Here is a 12,853-nt window from a genome sequence, read left to right on the forward strand (position 1 = left end):
CCCTCTCCTCCCGCCTTACTCATGTCTATTGAGTTGGTGATGCCGTCCGACCATCTCGTCCTCTGTCGTCCCCTCTCCTCCCGCCTTCCACCTTGCTCAGCAATTATGGTCTAGGTCCGTGGTATTATGAGTACGCTCTGCTGCTTCTCACAGCCTTGTTTCTGGCCCTCATCATTTCTCCCTGGACTGTGGCATCCAGGTGTGCTTTCCTCCAGGCTGAAGCCACACAGTAGCCAGATTTCTATTTTTAAAACACTGATCTGACCATGTTACTTCCTGACTTAAAACCCTGCCGTGATCTCCCATAAGCCCATAGAGTGATGTCGCATGTTGCTAACCCACTGTGTTGGAACTGGGCTGTGTCTCTTGCCACGTGCAGGTCCTGCTTATGCCCTTCTGTCTGCCTGGCTTACCCTCCTCCTGGCCTGGCTTATTGCCCTCTGCCCACAGTCACCTCTTGGAAGGTCTTCCTTGTCTTTTGAGCTGAGCCAGGGGCTGCCCCTCCTCCCACCCTAGTCCTCAGGTTTTCCCCCTCACCTCAGCCACCCGTCACCCCACCTACTACAGAATTCTTGCCTGGGAAAAGCCACGGACAGAAAAGCCTGGTGGGCTGCAGTCCATGGGGTTGCACAAGAGTCGGACACAGCGGCTAAACAACAACAGCAAAGATTAGAAAGGAATTACTTGGCCTCTGGTGAAAGATCAATGAAAATGTTGATAGTTAAGCATAGTTTTGAGGGACTGTGAAGGCTTTTGGCCAGAGACTCAGGAATTCTAAAATTCTGCCCTCCTAGTCACACCCTAATAAGGTGAGCTGGGTGCTCAGAGAGTATCAGAATGTTCACAATGGTGCAAGCCCCTGACAGTTTAATGCAGGGCTCCTGGTAAAAGGCCAGGCTGGAGCCTGAGCCCTGCGGAGGCAGCTGTGGTGTGAAAGCTATTAGTCTAGACTTTGTGATGTGAATCCTGGGTCTACTGCTTTCTAGCTCTGTGACTTTAGGCCGTCTATTTAACTTACCTGTATTTGGTATTATTATTTGAAAATATGGATTAAAGTAATGCCCACTTTATAATATTGCTGTGGGGAGTGAATGGGTAATGCATGTAATACACTTGGAACTATCCCTGGTGCTCAGTATCTGGTCAATACATATTAGCTGCAATGATGGTGGTGATAATGGCGATAATGATGCGGCTGGTGGCGATGTTAGTGGTGATGATAATGATGGTGATACGAGTGACTCTAGGGAGCTTCTTCCTTCCCATAAAACAAAATCTTGAGATTCATTCTTCTTCGGTCATTTATATGGAGGAGGAAAGTTGAAGAGTGGAGGCACTGTGGGCAAGTCAAGGAAGCAGGACCTAGCTTAACTTAGCAACACAGATAAATGGAGAAGGTGGAAAAGAAGAAAGTGAGAGTTGTGAGTAGGCTTGCCCCAAGGAGGCAGTCTTTACCTAGGTGTACTTATCACCTGATATTGGAAAGTAGAAATTGCAGGAGAGAAGGGGAGAAAGATGGTATGGTCTGCAGAGCTGGTCTGGCTTTGTCCTCTTCCTAAATACAGGCATTCATTGCCGCAGCCATGTTGTTATTGATAAATTAAGCTCCTGCTCCCCACACTGCCTCTGATCTTTAAGTTCTCTTGGCTGCAAAACTGATTAAGGAGGGCAAGTTCTCAAGGTGGAGATTCAGAGAAGGTGGAGGTTGGAAAAAGAGTGGGAGGGAGGTAGCCTGTCTCAGCTGTTCTACTTCATGAAGTAGGAAAGGGAGGGAGGGAGGGAGGGAGATTTTGATTGGGAGAATGAGTTAGTTCTGTTCTTGCCTTTTTTTAGTACATTGATCCTGCCTGCCTAAAGTTATGTCCCAGTATTTTTTTTCTGGTTCTCATCCATCATGTAAGCAACTTCTACTGTGGTATGGGAGTTTGGGACTAAAAATGTGTTTAGAAAATCAGACAGCCCCCTGGATGGTAAGTGGTCTGATGTACTAGGGGAAAACACAGACTTTGGAGTCAAACAGAGCTAACTGTGTTGCTCTTTGGCTGTGGACTTTGATTAACTATCTGAACTCTTTGCATCTCTGTTTATCTCTCAATGGAAAGGGGATAATACATCCCCCACCAGATTGCTGAAGATGGATTGAATGAGATAAAGCACTAGCACACTTTGTTCATTTCCTGAGGCTGCCGCAGCAAATGATCACAAAACTTAGAACAGAAACCTATTCCCACACCGTTCCCAAGGCCAGGAGACTGAAATCAAAGTGTCAGCAGGGTTTTGCTCCCTTTGAAGGCTCTAGGAAAGAATCCTTCCTTGCTTCTGTCTAGCTTCAGGTGGCTCTTGGAAATCCTTCCTCAGCTGTAGCTGCATCACTCCCATCTCTGCCTCCATGACCACATGGTCTTTTCCCCGTGTGTGTCTGTCTCCAAGTCTCCATCTCCTTATAATGATACCATCACTGGGTTCAGGATCCACTCTAATCCAGTATGGATTAGGCTTCCTAGGTGGTGCTAGTGGTCAAGAATCCATCTGCCACTGCAGGAGACATAAGAGATGTGGGTTCAATCCCGGGCTCAGGAAGATCCCCTGGAGTAGAAAATGGCAACCAATTCCAATATTCTTGCCTGGAAAATTCCATGGGAAGAGGAATCTGACAGGCTATAGTCTGTGGGGCTGCAAAGAGTCAGACACGACTGAGCGACCAGACACAATCCCATATAACCTCATCTTAACTTGATCATGTCTACAAAGACCTTATTTCAAAATAAGGTCCCATGCAGAGGTACTGGGGATAAGACTTTAGTATATCTTTATAGATGGCACAATTCAACCCCCTATAGGCACCTAAGCCAGGGAATGGCATATTGTAGGTGATCGAATGTCATTAATGTCCTTCACCTCTCCATTCTTCTCCCTACAGCTGAAAAAAAAAAAAAATTGCCTTCTGTGAAAGAAAAAACCTTGAAAACATATCACTGATCTACAGCCTTTTGTTCTCTTTAGACAGACGTTTTGTCTCTTTTCCATCCGTATTTTAATATAGGCTCTGTGAACTGCTTTTCATATGTATTGATTTGTTTTTTCTTATCTGGTAGGTACACAAATCAGGGCTCAGAGGGCTGTTGCCAGCACGAATGGAGAGCTTGCATTTCAATTTGGTGCTAATCAAAATGTAAGATTTAGAATCAGGGTGTTTGCATCTGAAAACAGAATTGGTTTTCTGACCATCTCTGATAACAGCCTCTGTGGACAGAGGCTGATTCATCATAGGTGAGTCGTATGTGGCAACACGCTTGTATTCAGGTTTCAGTAACCATCAGGACCAAAGCTCCTGGTTCTGACATAACTTGGCTTTGATTGTCTAGAAGGTCAAGTTGGCCTTGTTCATCTGTCAGATAAATTTAACCTTAACTACATACAGCCTGCATTGGGATCCCAGGAATGAGAAATGGGTTAGTTGTCTCCCAGCTCCTAAATAATGTGTTAAATGTTCCCATAATCTGCAACCATTGTTTTAATTGAAGTGTATTGATTTACAGTGTTGTTTTAATTTCAGGTGTATAGCAAAGTGATTCAGTTTTGCATATATATTTTTTTTTTCAGATTTCTTTCTTTTATAGTTTATTACAAAATATTGAGTATAGTTTTCTGTGCTGTATGTACAGTAGGTCCTTACTGGTTATCTGTTTTATATAGATTAGAATGTATATGTTAGTCCCAAGCTATTTATCTCTACCCCCCTTACCTCTTTGGTAACCATAAGTTTGTTTTCTATGTCTTTGGGTCTATTTCTGTTTCATAAATAAATTTATTTGTATAATTTTTAAAAATGATTCCACTTGAAAGCTATATCATGTGATACTTGTCTTTCTCTGTCTGATTTGACTTCACTTAGTATAATAATCTCTAGATCCACCCATGTTGCTGCAAATGGCATTATTTCATTCTTTATTAATGGCTGAATAATATTCCATCGCATATATCTTCTTCATCCATTCATCTGTCAATGGACATTCAGGTTGCTTCCATGTCTTGGCTATTGTAACATTGAGCACTGAGGTCTGCAGCCCTTTTGAATTAAACCTGCTGTCACAGGTTGGCTTCTTTGGGAGCAGGTGCTGAGGTAGGGTTTGAGTATAACATAGTGGCCAGTGTGCAGAAGAGTTAACATAGCTGACCTGAGATGGCTGTCCTTAGAAAGGCCAGCTTACAAGGTGAGTCCTTGGCTGGCATTTGGGAACTTGGATTTCAGGACGATCCTCACCATTTACCGAACTAAGAGTGGCTCACGTTGCCTAAAGCGTTCTAATAAACAATATATTTTATGTTGAAAATGTTTTGTTTTCTTCTGGGAGCCTGGAATTTTGGTGCATGCTTCCCAGGTGGCACTAGTGGTAAAGAACCCACCTGCCAGTGCTGGAGACATAAGAGCCATGGGTTTGATCCCTGGGTCAGGAAGAGCCCCTGGAGAAGGGCATAGCAGGCTACAGTTTGTAGGGTCGCAAAGAATCAGACATGACTGAAGTGACTTAGCACACACACACGGTAGCAGGCAGAGGATGCCTAAGTGACTCAGTTCAGTTCAGTTCAGATCAGTCGCTCAGTCGTGTCCGACTCTTTGCGACCCCATGAATCGCAGCACGCCAGGCCTCCCTGTCCATCACCAACTCCCGGAGTTCACCCAGACCCACGTCCATCGAGTCAGTGATGCCATCCAGCCATCTCATCCTCTGTCGTCCCCTTCTCCTCCTGCCCCCGATCCCTCCCAGCATCAGAGTCTTTTCCAGTGAGTCAACTCTTCGCATGAGGTGGCCAAAGTACTGGAGTTTCAGCTTTAGCATCATTCCTTCCCAAGAAATCCCAGGGCTGATCTCCTTCAGAATGGACTAGTTGGATCTCCTTGCAGTCCAAGGGACTGTCAAGAGTCTTCTCCAACACCACAGTTCAAAAGCATCAATTCTTCAGTGCTCAGCCTTCTTCACAGTCCAACTCTCACATCCATACATGACCACAGGAAAAACCATTGCCTTGACTAGACGAACCTTTGTTGGCAAAGTAATGTCTCTGCTTTTGAATATGCTATCTAGGTTGGTCATAACTTTCCTTCCAAGGAGTAAGCGTCTTTTAATTTCATGGCTGCAGTCACCATCTGCAGTGATTTTGGAGCCCCGAAAAATAAAGTCTGACGCTGTTTCCACTGTTTCCCCATCTATTTGCCATGAAGTGGTGGGACTGGATGCCATGATCTTCATTTTCTGAATGTGGAGCTTTAAGCTAACTTTTTTACTCTCCACTTTCACTTTCATCAAGAGGCTTTTGAGTTCCTCTTCACTTTCTGCCATAAGGGTGGTATCATCTGCATATCTGAGGTTATTGATATTTCTCCTGGCAGTCTTGATTCCAGCTTTTGTTTTTTCCAGTCCAGCGTTTCTCATGATGTACTCTGCATAGAAGTTAAATAAGCAGGGTGACAATATACAGCCTTGACATACTCCTTTTCCTATTTGGAACCAGTCTGTTGTTCCATATCCAGTTCTAACTGTTGCTTCCTGACCTGCATACAAATTTCTCAAGAGGCAGCTCAGGTGGTCTGGTATTCCCATCTCCTTCAGAATTTTCCACAGTTTATTGTGACCACACAGTCAAAGGCTTTGGCATAGTCAATAAAGCAGAAATAAATGTTTTTCTGGAACTCTCTTGCTTTTTCCATGATCCAGCAGATTTTGGCAATTTGATCTCTGGTTCCTCTGCCTTTTCTAAAACCAGCTTGAACATCAGAAAGTTCATGGTTCACATATTGCTGAAGCCTGGCTTGGAGAATTTTGAGCATTACTTTACTAGCGTGTGAGATGAGTGCAATTGTGCGGTAGTTTGAGCATTCTTTGGCATTACCTTTCTTTGGGATTGGAATGAAAACTGCCCTTTTCCAGTCCTGTGGCCACTGCTGAGTTTTCCAAATTTTCTGGCATATTGAGTGCAGCACTTTCACAGCATCATCTTTTAGGTTTTGAAATAGCTCAACTGGAATTCCATCACCTCCACTAGCTTTGTTCGTAGTGATGCTTTCTAAGGCCCACTTGACTTCACATTCCAGGATGTCTGGCTCTAGGCCTGAGTAAAAACCCTAGTTGCATGAGTGCCTGTGTGCTCAGTTACTCAGTCATGTCTGACTCTGCGACCCCATGGACTGTGGCCCACCAGGCTCCTCTGTCCATGGAATTTTCCAGGCAAGAATACTGGAGTGTGTTGCCATTTCCTACTCCAGGGCTTGTTGTTGTTGTTCAGTCACTAAGTCGTGTTCAACTCTTTTCGACCCCTTGGACTGCAGCACACCAGGCCTTCCTGTCCTCTAGTATCCCTAGGGCTCCACCCCCTCCACTTCTCCAGGGGTACCAAGTCTCAAATGAGTTTCCCTAGTGGACAGCATTTCACATGGGTCATCACACTGACTGCTGGAGGAATTAAGTCTGTCCTGTGTGACTGCTGGGAGAAGAGGCTGGAAACTTGCTCCTGGTTTCCACTGGACTTTGCCCCACGTGCCTTTTCCTATTGCTGATTTTTCTTTGTATCCTTTCACTGTAATCATAGTGTGAGGATGACTATATACTGAGTCCTGTGAGTCTTTGTGAATCACTGAACCTAGGAGGTGGTCATGGGGCTCCCCCATCATAATCAGATCACCTGTGGAGGGGAGGAGTGGGGAGCAGAACTGGGCAGAGGAGATGTTTCAGTTTTGCAAAATGCAAAAGTTCTGGAGATGGTGGTGATGTGTGGTTGTACTTAACATTACTGAAATGTACACTCTAAAATGACTAAAATGGTAAATATTATATAATGTGTGTATTGCTGCATTTAAAAAATAGTTCATAATCTTCTTGTAAGTGGTTGAGCATTCAGAACTTAAAACTCCTAGAAAGCAAGATCCTTTTAAGAGGTCATCAGGCACACTAAAAGACAGTGGAGTGGCAGCATCAGTATTCTGAGGGAAAAAGGTTTTGGACCTTGGACTCAGCCAAGATAACAATCACATGAGTGCAGAGTTACATGAGAAATAAAAGCATGTTCTACACAAATTTACTTCAGCCCACACAAATATGGAAAATGCTCTATCAAACTAAAAAAACAAAACAAAACATAAGAAAATGTAAGGAATGGATTCCAAAACATAGTTTTTCTTTAATCAGTAATATAACAATGTTATAGGAGGAACTTCCCTGGTGGCTCAGTGGTGAAGAACCCGCCCGCCAATGCAAGAGATACAGGTTCTATCCCTGGGTTGGGAAGATCCCCTGAAGAAGGAAATGACTACCCACTCCAGTGTTCTTGTTTGGGAAATCCCATGAACAGGGGAGTCGGGCAGGGCACAGTCTGTGGGGTCACAAAGAGTTGGATGTTACTTCATGACTGAGCATGCGTGCAATACAGAAAGCAGTAAAGAGAGACCTCCAGTTATAGCCGTGCAGCAAGCCTAGAAAGTAGCCAGTCCTCGGTAGAGCTGGATGTCAGAGAGCTCCTGGAGTGACGACTTTAAGGAACAACAACAACAACAAAATGACTCTCTGCAACAACTAATATCATTAAGGAAACGGATGTTACACCAGGAAGAAAAAGAAAAGCAATGAGAAACCCCAGGAAAAACAAAAAGTTACACAGGGATGTGTTGGCCCAAATTGAAGTAATCTTAAAAATATGTCATGATTTTGAAAATTGATAGGGTAAGAAAGGGCACTGCATTAAAAATATGTCACTTTTAGGGGCATGTATTGGGCTTCCCTGGTGGCTCAGACCAAGATTCTGCCTGCACTGCAGAAGACCTGGTTTTGATCCCTGGGTCGGAAAGATCCCCTGGAGAAGGGCATGGCAACCCACTCCAGTATTCTTGCCTGGAGAATTCCATGGACAGAGGAGCCTGGCGGGCTACAGTCGGTAGCGTTGCAAAGAGTCAGACCTGAATTGACTTAGCATACACACGCACACAGGGGTGTACATTTAGTTACACAGGATTACATTCAGTTAATTTGAGTGAATATGCATATCCATTCATATGCAGTGAATATGTATGTCTAATCATAATCATGATAGTCTTTAATTTCTTTTATTTTTAGAATTAACTTATAAACCACCACAAAGACTTAAATGTGATTGTAGAATATACATACATATACGCATGTATAAAATAAATAATAAATTCTGGAGGGCAGAAGTAGTGAAAAGAGATGGAGGAGGAAAATATCGGGCCTTAGTTTCACCATGTTTCTTAGTAAGAAGACAAGAAATATTCTCTAAATTTAATGCCATAAAAATTGAGTTTCAACTTTTCAAAGTTAGGCAAAGATAGCTAACTGAATATAACTATTAAAATTGGGAGGAAGTGTAAGGAGGGATATAAAGCCTTTGGGAGGTAACAAATCCTTCAGATTTTTAGGTTAAAAATTCATGACCTAAATCCACATCTGTCATAGCAGGAATGCATAAACAATGTGTAATGTTGATAAATAGAGAAATAAAGATGCATGTGTAATTTTTAGCATATTTAAGTTAACTAACCATTCTGGTTCACTAAACTATAGAAATTAAAACCAATATCTATTTAACTATCTAACCTCTGGAAGCCTTCGACTGTGTGGATCACAACAAACTGTGGAAAATTCTGAAAGAGATGGGAATACCAGACCACCTGATCTGCCTCTTGAGAAATCTGTATGCAGGTCAGGAAGCAACAGTTAGAACTGGACATGGAACAACAGACTGGTTCCAAATAGGAAAAGGAGTACATCAAGGCTGTATATTGTCACCCTGCTTATTTAACTTCTATGCAGAGTACATCATGAGAAACGCTGGACTGGAAGAAACACAAGCTGGAATCAAGATTGCCAGGAGAAATATCAATAACCTCAGATATGCAGATGATACCACCCTTATGGCAGAAAGTGAAGAGGAACTCAAAAGCCTCTTGATGAAAGTGAAAGTGGAGAGTGAAAAAGTTGGCTTAAAGCTCCACATTCAGAAAACGAAGATCATGGCATTGGGTCCCATCACTTCATGGGAAATAGATGGGGAAACAGTGGAAACAGTGTCAGACTTTATTTTTTTGGGCTCCAAAATCACTGCAGATGGTGACTGCAGCCATGAAATTAAAAGACACTTACTCCTTGGAAGAAAAGTTATGACCAACCTAGATAGCATATTGAAAAGCAGAGACATTACTTTGCCAACAAAGGTCCGTCTAGTCAAGGCTATGGTTTTTCCTGTGGTCATGTATGGATGTGAGAGTTGGACTGTGAAGAAGGCTGAGCACCGAAGAATTGATGCTTTTGAACTGTGGTGTTGGAGAAGACTCTTGAGAGTCCCTTGGACTGCAAGGAGATTCAAGCAGTCCATTCTGAAGGAGATCAGCCCTGGGATTTCTTTGGAAGGAATGATGCTAAAGCTGAAACTCCAGTATTTTGGCCACCTCATGCGAAGAGTTGACTCATTGGAAAAGACTCTGATGCTGGGAGGGATTGGGGGCAGGAGGAGAAGGGGACGACAGAGGATGAGATGGCTGGATGGCATCACTGACTCGATGGATGTGAGTCTGGGTGATCTCCGGGAGTTGGTGATGGACAGGGAGGCCTGGTGTGCTGCGATTTGTGGGGTCGCAAAGAGTCAGATACGACTGAGTGACTGAACTGAACTGAACTGAATTGAACCTCTGGGAAGCAGAGTTAGAAGAGGGTGAAGAAGGTCACATAGGTTATTCACTTTTCTTTTTAAACCCTTGCCTTCTGTCAAAAACCCATTTTCTCCCACTGGCATGCATGTGTTACCTTGCTTCTCAAAATTTACAAAATGGCTGAATGATTGCCCATTATGTGGATAGAATAATTCATAGAATCTTAAAATATTTAACCATTCTCCACATTGTGGAGCATTTAGGATACATCCACATTTGTTATTTTATTTAATGTTCTTAAAAACAGTCTTATATGTAAATAAATCTTCTGTGCATATCAACCAACCTGTGTGTAAACTTTTTTTTTTACTTTATTTATTTTAATTGGAGGCTAAAGGATGGGATGTGGAGGGAGGAGGGAGGGTGGTTCAGGATGGGGAATACATGTAAACCCATGGCTGATTCATGTCAATGTATGGCAAAAACCAACCTGTGTGTAAACTTTTATGTATAGCTTCGAATTATTTCCTGAGGCATGAACCCTAGAGGTGAGGGATGGACTTTTTAAAGCCCCTGGTTAAGGACACAGACATTTTTTCCTTCATTTTTGAGTATAGACATTTTGGTAAAAACTCTCCAAAGGATCAAAGTATCATCAAAATGGGAGGCTCTCTCAAGCCAGGCCTGTTTTCTTTCTTTTTTTTTTTTTTAAGTATTTATTTTTATTTATTTATTTCAGCTGCACCAGATCTCAGTTGCAGCATGCAAACTCTTAGATCTGGCATATGGAATCTAGTTCCCCTGACCAAAGATTGAACCCGAGCCTCCTGCGTTGGGAGCACAGAGGCTTAGCCACTGGACTACCAGGAAGTTCCCAGGCCTGTTTTTGAGATAACCTTCTGATGAAATGAGTGGTTAATGGCCACTACATAGCGCCTCCCTTTCTGGACCAGTGGAGTCGCCTTGGGTCACCCAGCCCACAGGGGAAGGCAGGGCAAAAATCACATTTCGTGAGCGAGTTTCATGGTCAGGCCCTCTTCTGATGACTTCGCTGGACTTTGTTCATGTCTCTTGTTTAATCCTCAGCACAACCTTTGGAGGGCTCTCATCTCTGTCTTACAAGGAAAGAGCAAAGGCAAAGAGAGGTGAAGTGAGAACTTCCCTGGCTGTCCAGTGGCTAAGATGTTACCTTTCAATGCAGGGGGTGCGGGTTTGATCCCTGGTTAGGGAGCTGAGGTCCCACGTGCCTTGCAACCAAAAGGCAAAATATAAAACAGAAACAATATTGTAACAAATTAATAAAAGACTAAAAATGCTCCACACCAAAAAGAGAGAGAGAGAGATGAAGTGATTTGCCCAATGCCACATGGCCACAGGGTAACAGAGCTGGGCCCCATGCCCAGTGGTCTGAGTCTAGAGCCCAGGCTTCAGCTGCTGTGCTGCTCCAGGCCCTTGTCTGTGAGAAGCGTGTAGTCTGGGTCAGCCCTGGCCAGTGCCAACAGGAAGAGCATAATCACACAAGGGAGAAAACATCTCCTTCTTATTAGCTTCTAGCATGTAGCCTAGTACCCAGTAGACACCCAATACATATTTGTCAATTAAATAAAAGAGTCGAACTTTGCATGCATATCCTCTGGGTTTTTATTTGATTTACTCTCCCTGCTGTGAGAAGTAATGTTTTTATCCCCATGTTACAGATAAGAGAACTGAGGTTCTCAGAGGTCAAGTCCATGGCCCCCAAATATTGTTACCTTCCAGCTCTTTTGATAGACGAGGCATTCCAATTCAGGTCTGTAGGATTTGAAAGCCAGAGCTGTCCTCATTTTACTCAAAGTGTCTTTGGGAGAATTCAAGGAGTTAGTTCTTGTGAAACCTTTAGCCCAGGGGTTCTCAGAGAGTGGCCCCTGGTCAAGAAGGACGGCAGCAACCCCTGGGAACTTGCTAGAAGTGCCTCTTTTCGGTTGCTGCCCAAGGTCTGGTGATGCAGAATCCCTGAGGGTGGAACACAGGCCATGCAGTTGATTCCGATGTGAGCCCCGACGTGAGAGCACGACCTTGGCCCCAGGCCTGCCCCATGCTGAGTGCTTAGGGAGATGGCAGCTGCTGCTGTCTGGATCCCAAAGAGATCCCATTCCACCCCTCCCTCTAACCATCATGTTCTGGATCCCAAAGAGATGGTGGAGGGAAGGGTGGAATGTGGGGGGAGCCTAGAACTTACTGCTTCTCACAGTTGTTACTTGGTGCTGGCCACTCCTGGCCCATCAGTGGATCCACATTAGTCCCAGGATGTCACAGAGTGGAGCCCGGAGGAAACCGTCCAGGAGAGAGTACGCTTGGCACATTGAATGAAGCTAGCATGAGCTCTGCATCTCACCCTGGATGGTCATTATTGGGCTTTGCTTCTGCTGTGTGATGCCGCCCCTGCCATGTGCATCCTCCAGAGTGACCCTGATGTCCAAAGTGGGCTCCACCCCTAATGGGTAGTGGTCCCAGGGCCGGGGGAGTGGACAACCTTGAGGGAAGTTGAGGGCACTATGGATTCTTGCTCTGGCCTCTGCAAAATTCTGCCTGACTGAAAGCATGTCATGGTTCCTTCCTGCTGCCTTAGGATTGTTGCATATTTGCTTGGGGAATTTAACATTCCTGAGTGCCTGTGATGTACCAGCCTTGTGGTGGTTGGTCCTGTCATGTGCAAGCCTCCATGCTCAGCTCCTTGAAGTGCTTGGGCCCAAAGAGGTTCAGCAGTGGTCCCAAGACAACCAGCTAATAGGAGGCAAAGCTCCATCCACACCGGGCTGGTCTCACTGACTCTGTTCTTGCTCTTCTCTAACTCAGTTGTAACTTGCCTTGAAAGATGTGAAGTGTGACCACGAACAGATCTGTTTCTCTCTCTTATCCCACAGGTTCTGCCAAACCACGGCCTCCACGCAGCAGGGTTCTGCGTGGCCTTCATCCTCTCCCTGGTGCTGACCTGGGCTGTGCTTTTTTTCATGGTTCGATACCAATGTGTGAAGGGAAGCTCGCTTACCAGACATCAGGTGGGAATCCACGCACATCTTCTTCCTGGAGGGCAGTTGGTTGGTGGTAGATGTGAGGTTCAAGTTTATCCTTCAACTCTGGAGGGATGTCAGGACCCCCGGGTAACCATGATGCATGCTCAAAGCTAGGCCCTCCTGCACAGACTCAGACTGCTTTCCC

At 44.5% G+C, this 12,853-nt stretch overlaps 1 protein-coding gene across 7 annotated transcripts in view; it reads left to right on the forward strand.

Annotated features, from left to right (window-relative positions):
* The window catches only part of EVC2 (EvC ciliary complex subunit 2), a 165,787-nt gene that overhangs the window by 44,181 nt on the left and 108,753 nt on the right, over nt 1–12,853 (forward strand). For all 7 annotated transcript variants that reach the window (XM_027545002.1, XM_027545001.1, XM_027544998.1 and 4 more), the window contains one exon: nt 12,559–12,693. In XM_027545002.1, coding sequence (XP_027400803.1) covers nt 12,559–12,693 — 135 coding nt within the window. The remainder of the gene's footprint in view (nt 1–12,558; nt 12,694–12,853) is intronic.

The sequence above is a fragment of the Bos indicus x Bos taurus genome, chromosome 6 (genome assembly GCF_003369695.1).
Source record: "Bos indicus x Bos taurus breed Angus x Brahman F1 hybrid chromosome 6, Bos_hybrid_MaternalHap_v2.0, whole genome shotgun sequence".
NCBI lineage: Eukaryota > Metazoa > Chordata > Mammalia > Artiodactyla > Bovidae > Bos > Bos indicus x Bos taurus.